At 45.2% G+C, this 22,711-nt stretch overlaps 2 protein-coding genes across 3 annotated transcripts in view; one reads left to right on the forward strand and one right to left on the reverse strand.

The window, feature by feature from the left end:
* Positions 1-20,718, forward strand: part of LOC112117137 (heme-binding protein 2-like) — a 32,807-nt gene extending 12,089 nt beyond the window's left edge. For both annotated transcript variants that reach the window (XM_024215016.3, XM_024215018.2), the window contains exons 2-5: positions 7,869-7,960; positions 15,679-15,820; positions 17,436-17,619; positions 18,116-20,718. In XM_024215016.3, coding sequence (XP_024070784.1) covers positions 7,869-7,960; positions 15,679-15,820; positions 17,436-17,619; positions 18,116-18,287 — 590 coding nt within the window. In that variant the 3' untranslated portion in view covers positions 18,288-20,718. The remainder of the gene's footprint in view (positions 1-7,868; positions 7,961-15,678; positions 15,821-17,435; positions 17,620-18,115) is intronic.
* The window catches only part of FANCM (FA complementation group M), a 150,604-nt gene that overhangs the window by 113,142 nt on the left and 14,751 nt on the right, over positions 1-22,711 (reverse strand). The window lies entirely within an intron of this gene.

Genomic DNA, 22,711 nt, shown 5'->3' on the forward strand with positions numbered 1-22,711 from the left:
ATCCCCTAACAGCTCCTACATGTCACCATACTGCACATAAGCCATCCCCACAGAATCTGTGAACACGCTGCAGCCCATGGTAACAGGGGCAAAGACAGACCTTCCATGAAATGGCTGATCCAGGCTGGGATGGGGCTGGGGCTGGGCATGGGGACTCAGAGCAGAGAGCTTGTGTCTCTTATGTTCTCAATGACCTTCCTGTTGGCATCCAAGCAGCATGGAGGAGAAAGCTGTCTGATTCAAGTGCAGAGTAGCCAAAAGCCAGACCTGGGGAAAGGAAAGTAGCTGGGGAAGAGGACAAGAAGTCTGGTGAGACTGGGACTGTGGGAGGAGAGAAACTGGGATACACTGAGCAAGGAGACTAGGGGGATGGGAGCCAGTAGGCTTTGGGGCACAAACACTGAGATTGTACAAGAAGCTGGGACTGGCTGGACGAGGAGCCTGGGACAATCAGTGTGGGAAAGAACAGGGGTGCAGGGGAGGGGACGCAGATCTGACAAGGGGCTGGGTGTTCAGGGAGAACAGGGACTGGCTAAACAGAGAGACTGACAAGGAGCCAGGGAAGGGAAAAGGTCGGGGGAGAGACTGAGATTCGATCAGGAGCTCAATGGAAGGAAACTAGGGCTGGAATCTGGGGGACTGGGCCTGGGAGAGAAGAGAAGTTGGATGGGGAGCCTGGAGAGGGACACTAGGACTGGCTGAGCAAGGAGACTGGGTCTGGCATGAAACTGGGTAGGCAAGAAGAATGAGACTGGAACAAGGAGCTTGGGGTGGAGAAAAGACGAGTGGGACAGGGCAGAAGGGTCTGTACCCACTAAAACACACTCCCCTCCAGAGTCTCACCATTCCTCTACTGTTAGCAACTATCTCTGAAACACCCACACACAGTGTCTCTCCTCCCCCTCTAGTGCTGACCCAAATACAGGATGACAACCTGCAACTGCTATCAGTTACTCCATTAGCTCAAGTGACAGAGGTCTGTGCAGTGGATCTAAAAGGTTCCAACCCTGCAGAGGACTCATGTTGATGTCCCTATAATGCCACGAGGGAATTTCTTGTCATTCAATTTGCTTTTAAAAAAAACCTAGGAAATTACATACAAAAACATATTAAAAGACTATTAAGGTCGCAAAGCCAAGCACTCAGAAGTTAATTCTGGCATTTCCTTAGGGGCCTCATGCCACCTTAATTCAGCTGCCTTGGTGCCAGGACGGTGATCACGAGCAACACACATGACACTTAAGAGGCTCATTTTTTTTTTATATTCAATACCGTCTTTGCTTACAAACAGAGCAAAGACGTATGCAAAATGCTAGTGTGCCTTTTAGCCCAAACAAAACTGGTAGCTTTTTGATTTTAGACTTGCCAGTGTCTTATGCTATGGCATTATGACTAATCTTAAAATATTAATCCACTGTGAATTCTTTCTGCATTAGGATGTGAAAAATTTACAAATCTGAAGTTATGAAACCTATTTTGTCCTGATTTAAGCTTTTGTACATTACAGCTTCATTTTGCTAGAAAGTCAATATTTACTATTACAAAAGTTGACCAATTCATTTTGTCATTTTAAATATCTTCTGCACCTTTAAAGCTAAAGTAAAATCCCTTATCAAAAGTAGGTTATGTATCTAATTACATCATTGATATATGACAAATATGTATAAAATATTATGCAATCGATGGAAACAATTGCAATTTAAAAATTTGACATCGCAGGTTTTAAAGTAGCCTGTAAAAAAATTCCTCGTGTTATTTAAATATTGAGTTAGGGACCTGTGGCTGTTTAAAACAAGTTTTCAAAGGACATGGTCTTCAGTGAAACATATAGCTGGCACGTTTCTTAAGTTTGGCCATTTTATTCCTTCTTAGCTTAATTCAGTCATTCCCCCCTGCAAGAAACCTCAGTCGTTTTTAAGGTTAACAAGACAAAGCAAACTTCTTTTCAAGTAAGCTGTAGTGCCTATCTGTGGTATTTAGATACCATATTAATGTCAAACTGAATTCTGTACAAGTTGCATGCACAAACTCCTGATCAGTTCTGTGACTGAAATCCCTTGTTTTGCTTCAGGGCTTTGGGTTTTTTTAAAAATCCTCTCCTACTTTGAATTCCTTGTTATTAGGGAAGGCTTGAGTAAGGAGGCAGATATTGCCCCTTTCCAGAGGACATGCTTCTATGCTGATGACTCTTGTTAAAAAAATGTGTTAATTAAATTTGTGAATGAACTCCTGGGGGGAGAATTGTATGTCTCCGGCTCTGTTTTACTCGCATTCTGCCATATATTTCATGTTATAGTAGTTTTGGATGAGGACTCCGCACATTGTTTGTTTTAAGAACATTTTCGCTGTAGATTTGACAAAACACAAACAAGGTACCAATCTGAGATTTATAAAGATAGCTACAGCACTCGACCCAAGGTTTAAGAAAAGACGGTTACTCACCGTTGTAACTGTTGTTCTTCGAGATGTGTTGCTCATATCCATTCCAGTTAGGTGTGTGCGCGCCGCGTGCACGATCGTCGGAAGATTTTTACCCTAGAAACACCCGGTGGGTCGGCTGTGGAGCCCCCTGGAGTGGCGCCGTTATGGCGCTGGATATATACCCCAGCTGACCCAGCGCCCCCTCAGTTCCTTCTTGCCGGCTACTCCGACAGTGGGGAAGGGGGGCGGGTTTGGAATGGATATGAGCAACACATCTCGAAGAACAACAGTTACAACGGTGAGTAACCGTCTTTTCTTCTTCGAGTGCTTGCTCATATCCATTCCAGTTAGGTGACTCCCAAGCCCCACCTACGTGGCGGGGTCGGAGTGAGACATTGCTGTGTGCAGAACCGCTGACCCGAAAGCAGCATCGTCTCTGGACTGTTGCACCAGCGCATAGTGAGTAGCAAATGTGTGGACCGATGACCACACTGCAGCTTTACAAATGTCCTGGATTGGTACTTGAGCCAGAAAGGCAGTCGAGGAGGCCTGGGCCCTCGTGGAATGAGCAGTGAGGCGTGGCGTCGGTACACCGGCCAGGTCGTAGCAAGCACGAATGCAGGACGTAATCCAAGAGGACAGGCACTGTGAAGAGACCGGTGAGCCTTTCATCCGGTCGGCCACCGCAACGAAGAGTTGCATCGTTTTCCTAAATGGCTTTGTACGGTCAATGTAGAAAGCCAGGGCCCTGCGAACGTCCAAAGAATGTAAACGTTGGTCTTGACGAGTAGCGTGCGGTTTCGGATGGAAGACCGGAAGAAATATATCTTGGTTTACGTGGAAAGGTGACACCACCTTTGGAAGAAAGGCAGGGTGGGGGCGAAGCTGCACCTTGTCCTTGTGGAACACCGTGTAAGGGGGCTCGGATGTCAGCGCCCTGAGTTCCGAGACGCGTCGTGCTGAGGTGATGGCTACGAGGAAGGCTGTCTTCCAGGATAAGTAGAGGAGTGAGCAGGTCGCCAATGGTTCAAACGGAGGCCCTGTGAGCCTGGAGAGGACGAGGTTGAGGTTCCACGTCGGAACCGGCTGTCGTTGCTGTGGGTACAGCCGGTCTAGGCCCTTGAGGAATCTAACGACCATCGGGTTAGAGAAGACCGAGGACATGAGTTCTCCTGGGTGGAAAGCGGAAATGGCGGCGAGGTGAACCCTAATTGAGGATGTCGCCAAGCCTTGGTGTCTTAGGGACAGAAGGTACTCCAGTATCAAGGGGATAGGAGCCTGCGCGGGAGACGTAGCTCGTTGCTCACACCAACAGGAGAACCTCTTCCACTTGGCTAAATAAGTGGTCCGCGTAGAGGGCTTTCTACTTCCCAGCAGGACCTGTTGGACGGCCTGGGAGCATTGCCGCTCTGACCGACTCAACCATGAAGCATCCACGCCGTGAGGTGGAGTGACTGCAGGTCGGGGTGACACAGCCGGCCGTGGTCCTGAGAGATGAGATTCGGAGTTAAGGGGAGCGTGATGGGCCTCTGTACTGACAGCTCCAGCAGTGTGGTGTACCAGTGCTGTCTCGGCCAAGCGGGAGCGACTAGAATTACCCGTGCATGGTCCCTGCGGATCTTGAGCAGCACCCTGTGGACCAGCGGGAATGGAGGAAAGGCGTAGAACAGATGGTCTTTCCATGCCATGAGGAAGGCGTCTGACCGAGAGCCCGGGGCTCGCCCGTGTAGGGAGCAGAATGCCTGGCACTTCCTGTTGGCCCGAGACGCGAATAGGTCGATCTGGGGAAACCCCCACCTTTGGAAGACGGAATAAATGATGTCCGGGCGAATCGACCACTCGTGCGTCTGGAAGGACCTGCTGAGACGGTCCGCCAGCGTATTCTGGACTCCAGGCAGGAATGACGCCGTGAGATGAATCGAGTGGGCGATGCAGAATTCCCACAGGCGAATGGCCTCTTGGCATAGGGGAGATGAGCGAGCTCCGCCTTGCTTGTTGATGTAAAACATGGCCGTGGTGTTGTCGGTGAGAATCAGCACGCAACGGCCTTGTAGGAAGTTGAGGAAAGCCTGGCAAGCCAGGCGCACCACCATCAGCTCTCGGACGTTGATGTGCAGGGCTAGTTGGGACGCGGACCACAGGCCTTGGGTATGGTGCTCCCCCAGGTGAGCGCCCCAGCCTAGAGATGAAGCGTCCGTAACTAGGTGGAGGGAGGGCTGCGGGGCGTGAAAGGGTACTCCTGCACAGACCGCTGTGCGATCCGTCCACCAGGCGAGAGAGGCCAAGACCGAGGCCGGAACCGTGACCACCATGTTCAGGTCGTCTCGATGAGGACGGTAGACCGATGACACCCAAGCCTGCAGTGGGCGAAGTCGCAGTCTGGCGTGCCTGGTTACGTATGTACACGAGGCCATGTGGCCCAGAAGGACAAGGCATGTTCTTATGGTGGTAATTGGAAAGGCCCTGAGACCTTGAATGACGCCTGAGATGGTATGGAATCGGCTGTCTGGCAGTATGGCTCGGGCACGTCTGGAGTCCAGGATTGCTCCAATGAACTCTATCCTCTGAGTTGGTACTAGAGTGGACTTCTCTCTGTTGAGTAGAATGCCCAGCTCGTGGAAAGTGTTTGTCACTATGCGGACATGAGCCTGCACTTGGTCTCTGGTGCGGCCGCGTACCAGCCAGTCGTCCAAGTACGGGAACAGCTGTATCCCTTGTCGACGAAGGAAGGCCGCGACAACTGCCAGGCACTTTGTGAACACCCTGGGAGCCGAGGACAAGCTGAAGGGAAGGACTGCGAATTGGTAGTGTACCCTGTTTACCACGAATCGCAGGAAACGTCTGTGGGGCGGATAAATTGCTATGTGAAAATAAGCGTCCTTCATGTCGAGGGCGGCGAACCAGTCTCCAGGATCCAGTGAAGGGATAGTGGTCCCCAATGACACCATGCGGAACTTCAACTTTACTATGAATTTGTTGAGTCCGCGTAAGTCTAAGATGGGCCGTAGACCCCCTTTTGACTTGGGTATCAGGAAGTAGCGGGAGTAAAACCCCCTGCCCCTTAGCTCCGATGGAACCTCCTCTATGGCCCCCATAGCGAGGAGCCCAAGAACCTCCTGTGTAAGGAGTTGCTCGTGAGAAGGGTCCCTGAAGAGGGACGGGGAGGGGGAGTGGGGGGGGGGGGCGAGGAAAACTGGAGGGCGTATCCCCCTTTCACCGTGCGAAGGACCCAACGGTCCGAGGTTATACGGGACCAAGCACGGTGGAAACGGGAGAGGCGATCCCGGAAGGGGGGAACCGAATCCTGGAAATTGGTTGAGGTGCCGTCCTCGACCGCACCTTCAAAAGGCTTGTCTAGGCCCAGAAGGTGGCCTAGGCTGGCCCTGGTTCTGACCGGGTTGAGGGCCGGTCGACCTCCGCCTACCACCTCGACCCCGCCTCCTAGCAAAGTCCTGTCTTGGACGAGGCGGGGGAGGGTAGAACCGCTGAGGCTGGGGCCTGAAGGGTCTGCGCTGAGGCCCTGGGTCATGCATCCCCAGGGAGCGCATCATCGTCCGGGAGTCTTTTAGATTTTGGAGCCTCGAGTCCGTTTTCTCTGAAAAGAGGCCCTGGCCCTCGAACGGTAGGTCCTGCAGGGTCTGCTGCAGTTCAGGTGGCAAGCCTGACACCTGGAGCCAGGAGATTCGGCGCATTGCTATCCCCGACGCCAGGGTCCTAGCGGCCGAGTCCGCTATATCAAGGGACGCCTGTAGGGAGGTGCATGCCACCCGCTTGCCCTCCTCTACCAAGGCCCCGAACTCTTCCCTCGAGTCCTGGGGAACCAGCTCTCTAAATTTCCCCATCGAGGACCACATATTGAAGCCACAGCGGCTCAGGAGTGCCTGCTGGTTCGCTGCCCGCACTAACTAACTAACTAACTTGAAAACTATCTATATAACTAACTATAACAAGAACAATGAGAAGCTAGGGAGTGTGGAGATCAGCTAAGCCGCGCTCCACAGTTCCAACGACCGTCAGGGGCGGTAAGAAGGAACTGAGGGGGCGCTGGGTCGGCTGGGGTATATATCCAGCGCCATAACGGCGCCACTCCAGGGGGCTCCACAGCCGACCCACCGGGTGTTGCTAGGGTAAAAATCTTCCGACGATCGTGCACGCGGCGCGCACACACCTAACTGGAATGGATATGAGCAAGCACTCGAAGAAGAATCTGAAGTGCCTTCAAAAATCTGAGAGGGACGAGGTGTGGAGCATGCTTTCAGAAGTCTTAAAAGAGCAACACTCCAATGTAGAGACTACAGAACCTGAACCACCAAAAAAGAAAATCAACCTTTTGCTGGTGGCATCTGACTAGATGATGAAAATGAACATGTGTCGGTCCGCACTGCTTTGGATTGTTATCAAGCAGAACCTGTCATCCGCATGGATGCATGTCCTCTGAAATGGTGGTTGAAGCATGAAGGCACATATGAACCTTTAGCACATCTGGCATGTAAATATCTTGTGATGCCAGCTACAATAGTGCCGTGCGAACACCTGTTCTCACTTTCAGGTGACATTGTGAATGAGAAGCACTATCTCCTGTAAATGTTAAACAAACTTGTTTGTCTGAGTGATTGGCTGAACAAGAAGTATGACTGAGTGGACTTTTATGCTCTAAAGTTTTGCATTGTTTTATTTTTGAATGCCAGGGGTTTTTTTGGACATAATTCTACACTTGTAAGTTCAACTTTCATGATAAAGAGATTGCACTACGGTACTTGTATTAGGTAAATTGAAAAATACTCTCTTTTGTTTGTTACAGTGCAAATATTTGTAATAAAAAATATATAGTGAGCACTGTACACTTCGTATTCTGTGTTGTAATTGAAATCAATATATTTGAAAATGTAGAAAACATCCAAAATATTTAAATAAATGGTATTATATTATTGTTAAACATCAATTTTTTTTAATCGAGCGATTAATCGCGATTAATTTTTTTAATCGCTTTTCAGCCCTTATATAGAGAGAGTATGGATGTGGCCCATATATATATCAAAACCATATGGCCTTGAGGATGTCACATGGGCTGCAGTTGTATGCTGATTGGGGCCGCACGTTGAGAACCACTGGACTAGACTCTTATCTAGGCATTGCTTCCTGAGCAGCTGTATAGGTTGGGCTTCTCTACTGGGGCAGTGGAAGTGTCAACAATCAACAGGGAGTATAGGAGGACTCAGATGGTATGTTACTTTGCAATATGAATAAATAGAAAGTCTAAAATTTGTTATAATTTTAGAGGTTCAAAGGTAAGAAAGTCAACTGACTATGCCTTTCTACACTGAGGTAAGTCAGGCTCATTTTTAACAAAAAACAAAAGCAAAGCGGGCCAAAATAAAACCAGATGTGCTTACTCCTTATTTCTGTAGTTTCAATTCTAGAATTAAAAACATATGATGTCATTGCAGACATGGCAGAGCCAATCCAGCAACTGACCAGAAATAATCAACATCAGGAGAGGGAAAGTATCCCATTTACACTGATACACCGCAAAGAAAAGGTAATTATTTTCCTGCAAAGTATTTATTCTGGTATTTGAAATGAGTACACTTTGATAAGCAATTTAATTTTCTAAGTGTTGCAAGACTGATGATGTAACTGAAAACATGAGGAAACAAACCTGGCCCCAATGTCTAACAGTCCATAATTGAAGAAGGGGAGAACAGTGCACACGAGTGATTGAAATCAGTATGCTTAGAATGAAAGTTAGGTGACCCAAAACCACTTCAGTATGTGAACATCCTAAATCAGTATCTGAATGTGAACTTAAAAAAGTTTAAAGGATATTTTCCCTTTATTTACCTTGTAAAAGGAAAGTTCAAAATTTTGAATACATTTCCTTTCCAAATGAAAATCCAGAATGTGTGTCTTGCCAGGTATGCAAGAGATGTTATTTTCAAATGTAATTTTAAAAAATAAAGTCAATGTTTTCCCAAGCAATTAGATTAAGTCCAAATTAAATAGAAAAAGTTAAGGTGAGAAAGAGTATGAGATTTATATGGACACTGCATAATAGCTACTGAAAGCTTAATGCAAGCTAAATACGTAGATATTTTAACTTCAAAAGTAAGAGTCCAAAAAAAAAAAAAAAAAAAAAGACTGCCCTCGAGTGTGCTTTTGATTTGTGAATTTGCCATTTTGAACAATCCGTGCTTGCTCTGATCCAGAGAACAGAATACCTTCTTTCTACTCAGAGCCTGGGTCAGTTACACTCTAGTTCTGCTTTGCAGATTTCAGGAATACATATGTAGATATGATCTTTAAAATGCCTCCAAGATAACATTTCCTTTCCTTAAGACTATTTGAAATTAATTTCTAGTTTTCTACTTCCACTCTCAAAATATATCACTAAGCTGGCTAATCAAGTGGTGGGGTTAACTTCTCTGTTTATCAGAACCATTATTTTATCAGAACACAAAGGCTGTTACCAAAAGTGTGAGTAAAAAAAAAATTCTCGACAGATATTTAAAAGCAAAAAGGTGAAGCCAGCAGAGTTGAATTATCTATCTATAGCTAATTCAATTAATTTCACCCTGTTTAAAAATAGACAGTACTAGTTGTTATTGGAACTACAACAAACATTCAATGCAAACAGATTTCAGACCAGGGATTTTTCACCAATTGTATGCACTGTTCACTAGTCATTACAAATAGCAGCATGGTCAGGCAGAAAGGGTCAGGGTTGGAGGAAAATGGGCAGAAGAATCTGTGCTCTGTAGAGCATACTCCCACCCAGAAGCTGGAATCTAACCCGATTCCTAAGCCTGGCCATTCCTCTGCTACCAGCAACTGTGAAACCCACCAGCAAAGTATGCATCTCACCCCCCTCTAGTGAAAGTCCACACAGAAGTAGTATGTTACCCTCTATCACAGGGGTAGGCAACCTATGGGACGCATGCCAAAGGCAACACACGAGCTGATTTTCAGGGGCACTCTCACTGCCTGGGTCCTGGCCACTGGTGCGGGGGGCTCTGCATTTTAATTTCATTTTAAATAAAGCTTCTTAAACATTTTAAAAACTTTATTTACTTTACATACAACAATAGTTTAGAAATATATTATAGACTTATAGAAAGAGACCTTCTAAAAATGTTAAAATGTATGACTGGCACGTGAAACCTTAAATGAGAGTGAATAAATGAAGACCCGGCACACCACTTCTGAAAGGTTGCCAACCCCTGCTCTATCAGTTACTCCTTTACTTCAAGTAGCAGAGGATCTAAAGTTTCCACACCTACTAATAAACCATGTTGGTGTCACTATGATGCCACATGAGGGAATTTTTTTCTCAGTTGCTTTTTTAAAAGCCCAGGAAATTATAGTGGTGTAGCTGTGTTGGTCCCAGGATATTAGAGAGAGAAGGTGTGATTTAATAACCTCCTCCATGGGGGAAGGCTACTACAGCTCCTCTTCCAGGAACCAAAAACAGTGGGTGTTGATAAGGCAAATCATAGGACCATAGAATATTAGGGTTGGAAGAGACCTCAGGAGGTCATCTAGTCCAATCCCCTGCCCAAAGCAGGACCAATCCCCAACTAAATCATCCCAGCCAAGGCTTTGTCAAGCCTGACCTTAAAAACCTGTAAGGATGGAGATTCCACCACCTCCCTAGGTAACCCATTCCAGTGCTTCACCACCCCCTCCTAGTGAAATAGTGTTTCCTAATATCCAACCTAGACCTCCCCCACTGCAACTTGAGACCATTGCTTCTTGTTCTGGCATCTGCCACCACTGAGAACAGCCGAGCTCTTTGGAACCCCCCTTCAGGTAGTTGAAGACTGCTATCAAATCCCCCCTCACTTCTTTTCTGCAGACTAAATAGCCCCCAGTTCCCTCAGCCTCTCCTCGTAAGTCATCCCTTCTGTAGTGGCGGAACCAAAACTGGACGCAATACTCCAGGTGTGGCCTCACAAGTGTTAAATAGAGGGGAATAATCACTTCCCTCAATCTGCTGGCAATGCTCCTCCTAATACAGCCTAATATGGCGTTCGCCTTCTTGGCAATGAGGGCACACTGCTGACTCATATCCAGCTTCTCGTCCACTGTAATCCCCAGGTCCTTTTCTGCAAAACTATTGCTTAGCCTGTAGCAGTACATGGGATTCTTTCTTCCTAAGTGCAGGATTCTGCATTTGTCCTTGTTGAACCTCATCAGATTTCTTTTGGCCCAATCCTCTAATTTGTCTAGGTCCCTCTGTATCCTATCCCTACTCTCCAGCGTATCTACCTCTCCCCGCAGCTTAGTGTCATCTGCGAATTTGCTGAGGGTGCAATTCATCCAATCATCCGGATCGTTAATAAAGATGTTGAACAAAACCGGCCCCAGGACCGACCCCTGGGGCAGTCTGCTTGATAAGGGCTGCCAACTAGACATCGAGCCGTTGATCACTACCCATTGAGTCCGACAATCTAGCCAGCTTTCTATCCACCTTATAGTCCATTCATCCAATCCATACTTTTTTAACTTGCTGGAAAGAATGCCGTGGGAGACCATATCAAAAGCTTTGTTAAAGTCAAGATATAGCACATCCACCGCTTTCCCCATATCCACAGAGCCAGTTATCTCATCATAGAAGGCAATCAGGTTCGTCAGGCATGACTTGCCCTTGGTGAATCCATGCTGACTGTTCCTGATCACCTTCCTCTCCTCCAAGTGCTTCAAAATGGATTCCTTGAGAATCTGTTCAATGATTTTGCCGGGGACTGAAGTGAGGCTGACCGATCTGTAGTTCCCCGGGTTCTCTTTCTTCCCTTTATTAAATATGGGCATTATATTTGCCTTTTTGCAATCGTCCGGGACCTCCCCCGATCACCACAAATTTTCAAAGATAATGGCCAATGGCTCTGCAATCACATCAGCCAACTCCCCCTCTGCACCTTGGATGCATTAGATCTGGACCCATGGACTTGTGCACGTCCAGCTTTTCTAAATAGTCCTTAACCTGTTCTTTCACCACTGAGGGCTTCTTACCTCCTCCCCATACTGTGTTGCCCAGTGCAGCAGTCTGGGAGCTGACCTTGTCTGTGAAGACCGAGGCAAAAAAAGCATTGGGTACTTCAGGTTTTTCCACATCATCTTTCACTAGGTTGCCTCCCTTATTCAGTAAGGGTCCCACACTTTCCCTGACCTTCTTGTTGCTTACATACCTGTAGAAACCCTTCTTGTTACCCTTCATATCCCTTGCTAGCTGCAACTCCAATTATGCCTTGGCCTTCCTGATTACACCCCTGCATGCTCTAGCAATATTTTTATACTCCCTCCAGTCATCTGTCCAAATTTCCACTTCTTGTAAGCTTCCTTTTTGAGTTTAAGCTCACCCAAGTTTTCACTGTTAAGCCAAGCTGGTCACCTGCATATTTGCTATTCTTTCTGCACTTCGGGATGGTTTGTTCCTGCGCCGTCAATAAGGCTTCTTTAAAATACAGCCAGCTCTCCTGGACTCCTTGCCCCCTCATATTAGCTTCCCAGGGGATCCTGCCCATCAAGTCACCCAGATTGTCCCCTCCCTCTCCCCACCCCCAAGTACCACTTCCTGAGAAGGCTCACATATACTAATTCAGACTGGATTCTCCAGAGACCAAGAAACAGGGAAAGTACTTTAGAATAAACCGCCTGAGTTTTAACTGACTTGAGGCTCTTTTTCCTGTTCCAACAAACAGAACTTTTTCTCTAAGAGGGGGAAGGGCTGAGACTAATGGGTAATCTCTAGTGCACTTTTGGTATGCATATAGGAAAGTACTTTTTTTATTTTGTAAGTTCTCTCTATAATGCTTTTAACCTTATGAACAAAAAGCACTGTTCAAGAGCTCTGTGGTAACTTCTAACTGCTGGCAATACATTAGTCATAGTTCTCAGAAAAAAAATAAAGAGCAGACACTGGTCTTTTAAGCAGACTGGCTTGCTGGGGATACCATAGTGTAGATCAGGTAGTGCTGCAGCCTTAAAACCTCTGCAGGAGGGAGTGAGACAGTTCCCACCCAGGAGAGGTGATGGCTGGAACCTGGAAATCTTTAAGCAGGTTCCTGAAGGGACCATAGAGGGGGACTACAGGTGCAGTTATCCAAAAACTGTGACAATTACATACTATTTTCCTCTACAAGATCTGTGCCTCATTCAATGGATGTGATGGAAGGTGCTCTGGGTATGAATCAAGGCTGTGTAGTACAGGAGGCTGTTGTCTATAGGACCCCTGTCTCATTTGTTGCAGAAATTTAGAAGGTGTGTAGGAATGAGGCAGGGGATTGCAAGAAGAGAAAGATGGTCTCGCAGTTAACACAGCTGAATGCTGCCCTGGAGAATCAGATTCTATCCCTGGCTCTGCCCCCACGTTCTTACGTAATGCTGGGCAAGTCACTTAAAACCAAAATTTTCAGGGGTGTTCACTAATTGTGTTCCTCATTTTCTGGGTGCCCAACTTGAGACACTACTGCAGGGGTCGGCAACCTTTCAGAAGTGGTGTGCCGAGTCTTCATTTATTCACTTTAATTTAACGTTTCATGTGCCAGTAATACATTTTAATGTTTTTTAGAAGGTCTCTCTCTATAAGTCTATATATTATATAACTAAACTATTGTTGTATTGTAAAATAAACAAGGTTTTCAAAATGTTTAAGAAGCTTCATTTAAAATTAAATTAAAATGTTGATCTTACGCCGCCAGCCCGCTCAGCCCGCTGCTGGTCTGGGGTTCTGTTCACCTAGGCCGGCAGCGGGTTGAGCGGGGCCTGCGGCCGGGACCCCAGCTGGCAAGGGGCCGGCAGCCAGAACCCCAGACCGGCAGCGGGCTGTGCGGCTCAGCCCGCTGCTGCTTAGGGGTTCCATCCGCCGGCGCCTGCCAGCCGGGATCCCGGCTGCCGGACCCGCTCAGCCTGCTGCTGGTCTGGGATCCCGGCCCTGCCCACATACAGTGGGTACTTACCTTCTCCCTGGTTCTGGCCCATTCTCTTCCTCTCTCTCTGCACTGAGCTGAGGGTGGGAGTGCACTGAGCACAGGGCTGGAGGTGAAGGAGCAGACTGGGGGTTGGGGTGTAGGGTCTGGCCAGGAGCTAGAATGAGGGAGGGGGCTCAGGGTTGGGGCAGGAGGTTTGGATGTGGAGCGCTTACCTGGGCAGCTCCCATTTGGTGCGAGGGGTGCAGGTGGGAATGTGTGTGGGGGGGGTGCAGGAGCTCCCGTTTGGTGCTCAGGGTGGGGGTGGGGATGTGGGGGATGCATGGCGTGTGGGGTGGCTGGGTATGTGGGGGGGTGCAAGAGTCAGGGCAGAGGGCTGGGGGCATATGAGGGGGTGCAGGTGTCAGGGCATGAGGTGTGTGGGGGGGGTTAAGGAGCCAAGCAGAGGGCTGGGTGTGTGTGAGGGGGGTACAGGGCTCAGGTCAGGGGCCTGGGGGGTGTGCGGGACAGCAGAGCTCAGGGCAGAGGGCTGGATGTGTGTGAGGGCGGGTCAGGGCAGACAGCTGGGGGTGTGGGTTGGGGTCGTGGGATGCTCACGGCAGGGGGCTGGAGGGGATATGCTCTGATTCCACCCCCACCTTCCCCAAGGCCCTGCCCCCGCTTCTTCTCTGCCTCCGCCGGGAGCAGCGAGCACGCTGACTCTGATCCTCCCCCACCCCCTCCCTGGCAAGGGCCATCAGCTGATCGTCCGGCAGGGAGGGAGGGATGGAGGAGGAGGGGCAGGAACCCAGCACACTGCGGGAAGAGGCAGGGGAGCCAGCAGGACCAAGCTTCTGCCCCTTGCCCCCTTCCCCCGCGGGAGGGGGCAGAGAAGAGCAGGCCGGGTCGGGCTGTGCAGGATTTTTAATGGCACTCTGCCGCCTGCCGGGACCCCGGCAGGCAGCAGCGTGCCATTAAAAATCGGCTCGCATGCCATAGGTTGCCGACCCCTGCACTAGGGTATGATTTGAATAAATGCTGAGCACTCACAGCTGCAACTTAAGTTAGTCGGAGCTGTGCTTTGAACATATGAAGTGTTACATAATGCTAAGTACAGACACTCCCTGACTTACGCAAGCGTTCCGTAACGCTTTACGTAAGTCGGGAATGTATACCTGACAATTACACGCACAAAAAAAAAAAAAGCTTACAGAACGTACGGAATTTTTTCCGTAAGTGCGGATTTGCATAAGTTGGGTTTGTATAACGCAGGGAGCGTCTGTATACTGAAAAAATCACGTTATTGGCCTCTCAAATTAAGCACCCAAAGTCAGCGTATACTTTTGACCTGTATCTCTGCCTTCAGCTCCCCTTTGGTAAAATGAGGATAGTAATATCCCTTCATCACACATGAGTGCTGCAAAGATGAATTAATTAAGGTTCATGAAGCACTCAGACACTGCATGATGAGTTCTATAGAAAAGCCCAGGAGGAAATTAATACTGTCTTTAGAGCTGGGTTTGAATAGTGTGGAGCTAATAAAATGTAAAGCCACACATTCAACAATGAGGATAAAACAAATACTGAATAGCTGCTCATTAAGTGAGCACTGTCCATCTGTGCACTGAATGAGGCAGGGGTTGGGGGGGGGGAAAAAGAGTAGGTCATCATGTAATTAGAGACTGTACCATAATGCATAGGTGTAAGGGGGCTGAATTAAGGTTGCATGAGCAACTTTAATTCCTGGTATTTCTTTATCTTTGAGTGCTTGACTTTGAAACCTGAATGTTCTTTGAACACAGTTGGTAATTTACAGTAGTACTGCAAACTCACTGAATGCTAAATCAGTGCAAGTTATATTACCTTGTCACTAACCTCCACATAAATCTGTTTTATGATCAAGTTACAGCACCACTGATTATGGCCCTTGTCAAGGTAATCATTTATATTGATTAGAGTTAATGGAAAACTTGGAAAAAATGAATATATCAAAATCTGCAGATGGTCCCACTACCAAAGTCTTAAAAAATCCTGCTACTTACCAGTGTAATAGTCTTTTGAGGCAAGTAGCTAGCACACAGCTATATCTCAGAAGACAATGCCCATTAGATAACCTTAGTGTTTGAGCTAGCTACAAAAAAGTGAACTAAATATTTAAGACATCTAGACTTTAGTATAAATCACTAGTCATTCTTTTCATTCTCCTGCCCGTGTACCAGTTAGCTTATTTCCTTTCAAAATAGGCAAAGGATCTGACTTAGTCATCTTAAAACACCGAGGAGTTCTTTCAATTACTCATACCAAAGCTTAACGTCAAATTAAGATACTAACTCGTCTGATTTTTTGTTTGCAGTTTGGGGAAGTGCTTTACGAAAAACGTCAGTATGGAAAAGCTAAATGGGCTTGTATTAAAATGCAAGAAGAACAGTATGAACAGAGCATATGTCTGGGATTCATGAAGCTTATGAAATATATTTGTGAGCAGAACTCTTCAGGTAACTACAGATGCTAGTTTTGAATTAGAACATCTTCTGCTATTTATGCTCCAGCACCTCTCATCAATTCTAGTTTGATTTGCACCAACCAGTTCCAAATACACAAGCCTTTATAGTACAAACAGCTCCCTGTGACAGCTTCTTTGTATTGGAAATGAAAACAAACCAAACAAAAAAAACCCAAACGGAAGTGCCTCCTTGCACACTGAGTACACGATCAGCACTAGACAAATGAGTTTTTCCTGAAAGGCTGTCTGGATATTGGTAGTTCAAATATTTCTAAACTGTTAGAATACTACTGAAAAATACTAAGTCAGTTTGCACAGCTAAAGACCAGAAAAGACCATTAGATCATCTACTTCTAATCTGATCCCTTGTACAATACAGGCCATTAAATTTCACACAAGTACCTCTGTATTGAGGCAAACATGCTTTAACCAACACAAGCTATCTTCCTTGTATTGAAAGGCATCCAGTCTTGATTTGGAAATTTGTTCCAATTATTATCACCCTCTCTGTTAAAAATGTGTGCCTAATTTCTAACAAATTTGTCTGGCTTCAGCTTCCATATATTAATTTTTGTGCCCTTTTCTGCTACGTTACAAACCCTGTGTACTAAAGGGCTCTTCTCCCCCCAGAAGTACACATACACTAATCAAGTCACCTCCAGTTTTTCAACTTCCTTTCTAAAATGTGGACACCAGAAATGGACAAAGCATCCCAGTATCAGTCTCATCAATACCCATATACAGAGGTAAAAATCACCTCCCTACTCCTATTCCCCTCTTTATCCATCCAAGGATTGCATTAGTCCTTTTTGCCACAGTTATCATATTAGGAGCTCACATTGAGTTGCTTATCCACCATGAGCCCTAAATCTTTTTCAGAGTCACTGCTTTCCAAGATACAGTCCCTCATTCTGTAGATATGGCCTGCACTATTAGATATGTAACCCTGCATTTGGGTGCGTTAAATCAGGGGTGTGTGTGTGTGTGTAAAATATACATACAAACCCGTTAGATTAATAAACCTAGAAAGACAAGTGTCAGAGTTAAGGCAGTTTGTGTGGTCTTCTCTACACAGGGAGTTATTCCTGTGTAACTCCATGTCTGGAGGCCCCTATTCTACAATAAGAATGCTCCTATTCCAAATCCAAGTGGATTAAGTTAAATCAGATAAAGGTACTCTTATTCCAGAACAGCAGCATCCACTTGTGGAGTTAATCAGGAATAATTAATCTGCTTTAAATTCACAAACTACATTACTCCGCGATTAACTTTCTTGTGTAGACAAGCCCTGTCTTTGCTAAACCTAACTACATCTAGACAGGGAAGAGCTCTCAGAACACTTCATTTTAATATAGTGTACGTGCTGCAATTCCAAGGCACAGTGGAATGTTAATATCAACAGTTGCCTCCAGCCAACAGCACCTAAAGCCACCAATTTCTAAATCTACTGAATTCCATTCTGCTATGAAAAAAACTTTTCCACTCTACAGTACTTTATCTATGCTTAGCTTAAGAATGTTCAATATTAGTTTTAAAACTTCATACATATTGAGTGCAAAAGTTCTCTTTTGTATTCTCTAGAGTGATGGTCATGTATTTTTCTTCAGGATTGTACTTGGGGATGACTATACCCATTGTGACTCTAGTGCATACTAACGAAACTCACTCAGCGATAACACGTTCAGTGACAGTCGCATACTACCTGCCTGAGCTACTGCAGGAGCAGCCACCTCAGCCTTATGATTCTGACATAATTATTGAAGAGTGGCCTCCTACTGTTGTTTATACTAGGTAAGAAACATATTAATCCTATTCTAGTAAAGCCTTAAGTAGTACAGGTCTCTTTCTATATATTTAAAATAGGATATGACAAATACTAAAAGCTAACATTGAAAATCAAAGCTTGTGTTATATCTTTATTAAATACCGCTTGTTTCAGAGACCAAAGTCAAAGTCAACTCAGGAGGTAACTATTACATTCTGTAGACTGTCGCTGACGTTACTGACGTTTTTTGAAGTAAATTAGTTACGGTGATACTTGTATTGGGCCTTTTTATTAAAAAAATTGAATGATGAGTGCAACAGGGAACATTACACCTGACAATTGTAAATTTTGGGTTAAGAAACATTGTAGCAGTTATCACCGTATATGGTGCATACATTAAGCAGTATCATTGAGAATCACCATAGAACCACTGGGAAGAGAAAAAAAAATCTTCCAGGTTTAGAGGGGACTCCAGGAAATACAATAAAAGAATAGAATATAATTAACAATTGGTTGTTGCAGGAGCTTCAGAGGGGTCACCAATGAAGACTCTATAATGAGAGAAATAAACTTCTTGGCAGAACTTCTGGAGAGCCCTGAGCTATGTTTGCAGAATATATTCATTGTTGCAGGATACACCAATCCAGCTGCTGCAAATCGACACAATGAAATATGGTTCCTGCAAAGACCGTAGCCTCCCACTTCTGATGCCTAGCATTATCCAAATTCAGTTTGTACACAATGGCACACTTAAATTTGCAAGTGAATCATGTCAGGCTAGTCAACAGCTTTATAAGCCTTTGTGATAAACTATACACAATTTTTAATCCTATTTTCCTAAACTACATATTACAGTCAATCAAATTAGCATGACAATCAATCCAATTTAGTTATTGAGCCATCAGGGTTAATATCTGAAATTTTACTGCCAATTTTGAATAAAAGTCTTATACACAATTTTTTACTAGATACTTCAGTTTTACAGTTTATCCATAATATTTCTTTGAGATTTATAGTACTTTTCAAATTGATTCATGTAATCTTTGTAAACAAGGTACATTCAAGTCACAAAGGTATAGTTAATAAATTCTAATGTTAAAAAACTAAACTGTTTTTAGATTTTTTAAATATTAACATATTAAATATTTTTTCACTACAACATCTCTAGGGTGCCCTAAACATTTAGCATGAGATTTTCAAAAGTGCTCAGTGTTGGCCCAACTCTGCTCAAATGGAAGTCCATAATAAAAGTTGGGAGCAGAGCTGGGTCAACACTTTTGAAAAATCCCACCCTTGAGTACAGGTTTTCCCCACTCTTCTCAAAAAGATATTTAACCAAAGTATTTGTCACCTTTGAAATACAGAGTCCAGAATGTGAAGAGTCAGTTGCATTGCTCATTCAAGTTTTGTTAGTAAATAGTTCCGTTTTTCCTTTTTTAAAACTCACTACCACACACCCATATATGACTGAATACGGTACTCAGCAGACAGAGGATAGGCATCACTCCTGCTCAGCTGTTCAACTTACTGAGTGACATGAACTTTAAAAACTAGAGCTTTGCCTAGATATTCAGAATATAGTAATCAAGGCAGATTAATTGGCATCACAGAAACTTGAAGGGATAAATCTCCTGACTGAAATATTGGTATATAGGGGTACAACTTGTTCAGTAAGAACAGGAAGGGCAAAAACTGAGGAGGTCCAGAAGGAGATGGGAGGCAGACCCGCTGAAAATCTCTGGGTAAAGATAAAAGGGGGAGAAAGTGTGAGAGACATCATGGTAGGAGTCAAATATAGACCACCAGGAAGAGGAAGCGGATGAGGAATCTCTAGAACAGACATCAGAAATATCAAACACAAGACCGGATAGTAACAGGGGAATAACTACATAGACATCTGTGGAAAAGTAATATGGCAAAGCACAAGTTCTTGGAATGTACTGGGAACAACTTGGTGTTTCAGAAAGTGGAGCAAGTAACTGGGGGACAGTCATTTTAGATCTGATTCCAACCAACCGGGAGGAATTGGTAGGGAATCTGATGGTCGAAGGCAATTTGGGATAAACTGATCAAGAAATGATAGATTCTAAGGAAAAAAGGAGGGAGAGCAGCAGAATAAGGACACTGCACTTCAAAGCAGACTTTAACAAACTCAGAACTGGTAGGTAAAGTTCCATGGGAAGAAAAACCTAAGTGATAAAGGAGTTCAGGAAATCTAGCAGTTTCTCAAGGAGACAATATTATAGGCAGAACAGCAATCTATCCCCAAGTGAAGGAAAGATAGGAAGAAGAGTGAGGGGCAAATATGGCTCCATCAGGAGCTCTTCAAGGACATGAACATCAAAACGGAATCCTACAAAAAGTGGAAACATGGACAAACTGCTAGGGAGCAGTACAAAAAGAACAGCACAAGTATGTAGGGACAGAATCAGAAAGGCTAAAGTACAAAGTCCATTACACTGAGCCAGGGATATAAAAAGGCAATAAGAAGATGTTCGTTAAATATATTAGAAGCAAGAGAAAGATGAAGGAAAGCATAGGTTTTGTACTTAGCAGGGAAGGAAAGCTAATAACTGATGACATCACCAAGACTGATGTGTTTAATTCCTGTTTTGGTTTAGTATTCATTAAATACTCAACACAATTAATATTGACACGAGGAAAGGAACACAAGACAAAACAAGAAAAGAACAGGTTAAAGAATATTTATCTAATTAGATGTATTCAAGTTGGCAAGGCTGATGAAATTCATCTTGGGGTACTTAAACTAGCTGATGCAAGCTTTGCACAATTTGCAATTATCTTTGAGATCTTCTGGAGGATGGGTGAGGTCCCATAGGACTGGAGAAGGGCCAATGTAGTACCTAACTTTAAAAAGGGAACAAAGAGGACCTGAGGAATTCTAGACCGCTCAGCCTAACATTGATACGTGAAAGATGCTGGAACAAATTATCAATCAATCAGGGTTATAAAGAATAGCCAGCATAGATCTGTCATGCCAAATCAACCAAATTTCATTATTTGACAGGGTTATTGGAGGGTTATAGGAGGAAAGATGTGATATATCTTGATTTTAGTAAGGCTTTTGACACAGTTGCATATGACATTCTCATAAGCAAACTAAGAAAATGTGGTCTAAATTAAACTACTATAAGGTGAGTGCACAACTGGTTGAAAGACCATACTCATAGTAATCATCAATAAGGCTGCGAATTTGTCACAGAGATCATGGATTCCATGACCTCGGTGACTTCTGCAGTGGCCAGACACACCAGCTGCTGCTGGGGCAGTCTTGGGCCATCGCCCCCCTCTCCCAGCAGCAGCAGGAGTTTGGGTGGGGGGCAGAAGGGGATGAGGGCTCTGGGTGGCATTTACCTTGGAGGGGCTCCCCAGAAACGGTGACATCCCCCTCCCTCGGCTTCTAGGGGGAAGCGCAGCCAGGGGGCTCTGCGCACTGCCTCCGCCTGCAGGCATCATCCCTGCAGCTCCCATTGGTCGCGGTTCCCGGCCAATGGGAGCCATGGAGCTGGCACTCAGGGAAGAGGCAGCGCACAGGAGCTGAGGGAGGGGGATGTTGCCACTTCCGGGGAAGTGTGGAGCCAGGTAGGGAGCCTGCCAGCCCCGCCAACCCCTCCCCTCTGCACCAGCCCACCCCCTCAGGCCACCCCCCACCCCGAGCACTCGCAGTGCCCCTCTGAGCACCCGTGGTGCCCCTCACCCCATCGAGCATGTGCAGCACTCCCAAGCCGCCCCCCACGAGTTAGGGTTATATAGTACAAGTCATGGACAGGTCACAGGCCGTGAATTTTTGTTTACTGCCCATGACCTGTCCATGACTTTTACTAAAAATACCAGTGACTAAAACGTAGCCTTAGTTATCAATGGTTCATTGTCAGATGGTGCAACGTATCTAGTGGGGTCCTAAAGGGTACAGTTCTGGGTCTGGTGCTATTTAATATTTTCAGTAATGACTTGAATGATGAAGTGGAGAGAATGCTTGTAAAATTTTCAGATGACACTTGGCTGGGAGGAGCTGCAAACATTTTGGAGGACAGGATTAAAATTCAAAATGACCTTGACAAATTGGAGACCTGGTCTGAATTCAACAAAATGAAATTCAATGAAGACAAGTGCAACATACTTCACTTAGGAAAGAAAAATCAAATGCACAACTACAACGTGGAAAATACCTGGCTAAGTGGCACTACTGTTGAGAAGGATCTGGGAGTTATAGTGGATCACAAACTGAATACAAGTAAACAATGGGATACGGTTGCAAAAAATGCTAATATTCTGGAATGCATTAACAGGGTTGTCATATTTAAGACATGGGAGGTAACTGTCCCACTGTACTAGGCACTAGTGAGGCCTCAGCTGGAGTAGTGTGTCCAATTCTGGGTACTATACCTTCAGGAAAGGTATGGACAAACTGGAAAATCCAGAACAGAGCAACAAAAATGATATAAGGTTTAGAAAACCTAATCTATGAGGAAAACAAAAACTGGGCATGGTTAGTCTTGAGAAAAGACTACTAAAGGGGGATCTGATAACAGTCATCAAATAGGTTAACGGCTATTATAGAGGAAGGTGATAAATTGTTCTCCATTACCACTGAAGGCAGGTCAAGTAGTAATGGTATTAATCTGCAGAAAAGGAGATTTAAGTTAGATATTCGGAAAACTATAATGGTAGTTAAGCTCTGGAACAGGCTTCCAAGGGAGATTGTAGAATCCCCATCACTGGAGGTTTTTAACAACAAGTTGGACAACCACCTGTCAGAGATTGTCTAGGTTTATTTGGGCCTGCCTGACCGCAGGGCATTGGACTTGATGACCTCCAAAAGGCCCTTCGAGTTCTACATTGCTATGATAGCTAGCATACAGACTTATTCTGAAACCCAGTAAGAAGTTAATCACATTACAACTGAAAAAGTATATTCACGGGAAAAGTCCAGTGGTTAACTGTATACAATATTTATTAGATACATTAAAATTTTTCGAAGTAGTTTTTAGATGACATATTTGTTTCAAGTATCAGAGGGGTAGCTGTGTTAGTCTGGATCTGTAAAAAGCAACAGAGTCTCCTGTGGCACCTTTAAGACTAACAAATGTATTGGAG

The sequence above is a fragment of the Terrapene carolina genome, unplaced genomic scaffold (genome assembly GCF_002925995.2).
Source record: "Terrapene carolina triunguis isolate 2854851 unplaced genomic scaffold, T_m_triunguis-2.0 Scaffold189, whole genome shotgun sequence".
Lineage (NCBI taxonomy): Eukaryota > Metazoa > Chordata > Testudines > Emydidae > Terrapene > Terrapene triunguis.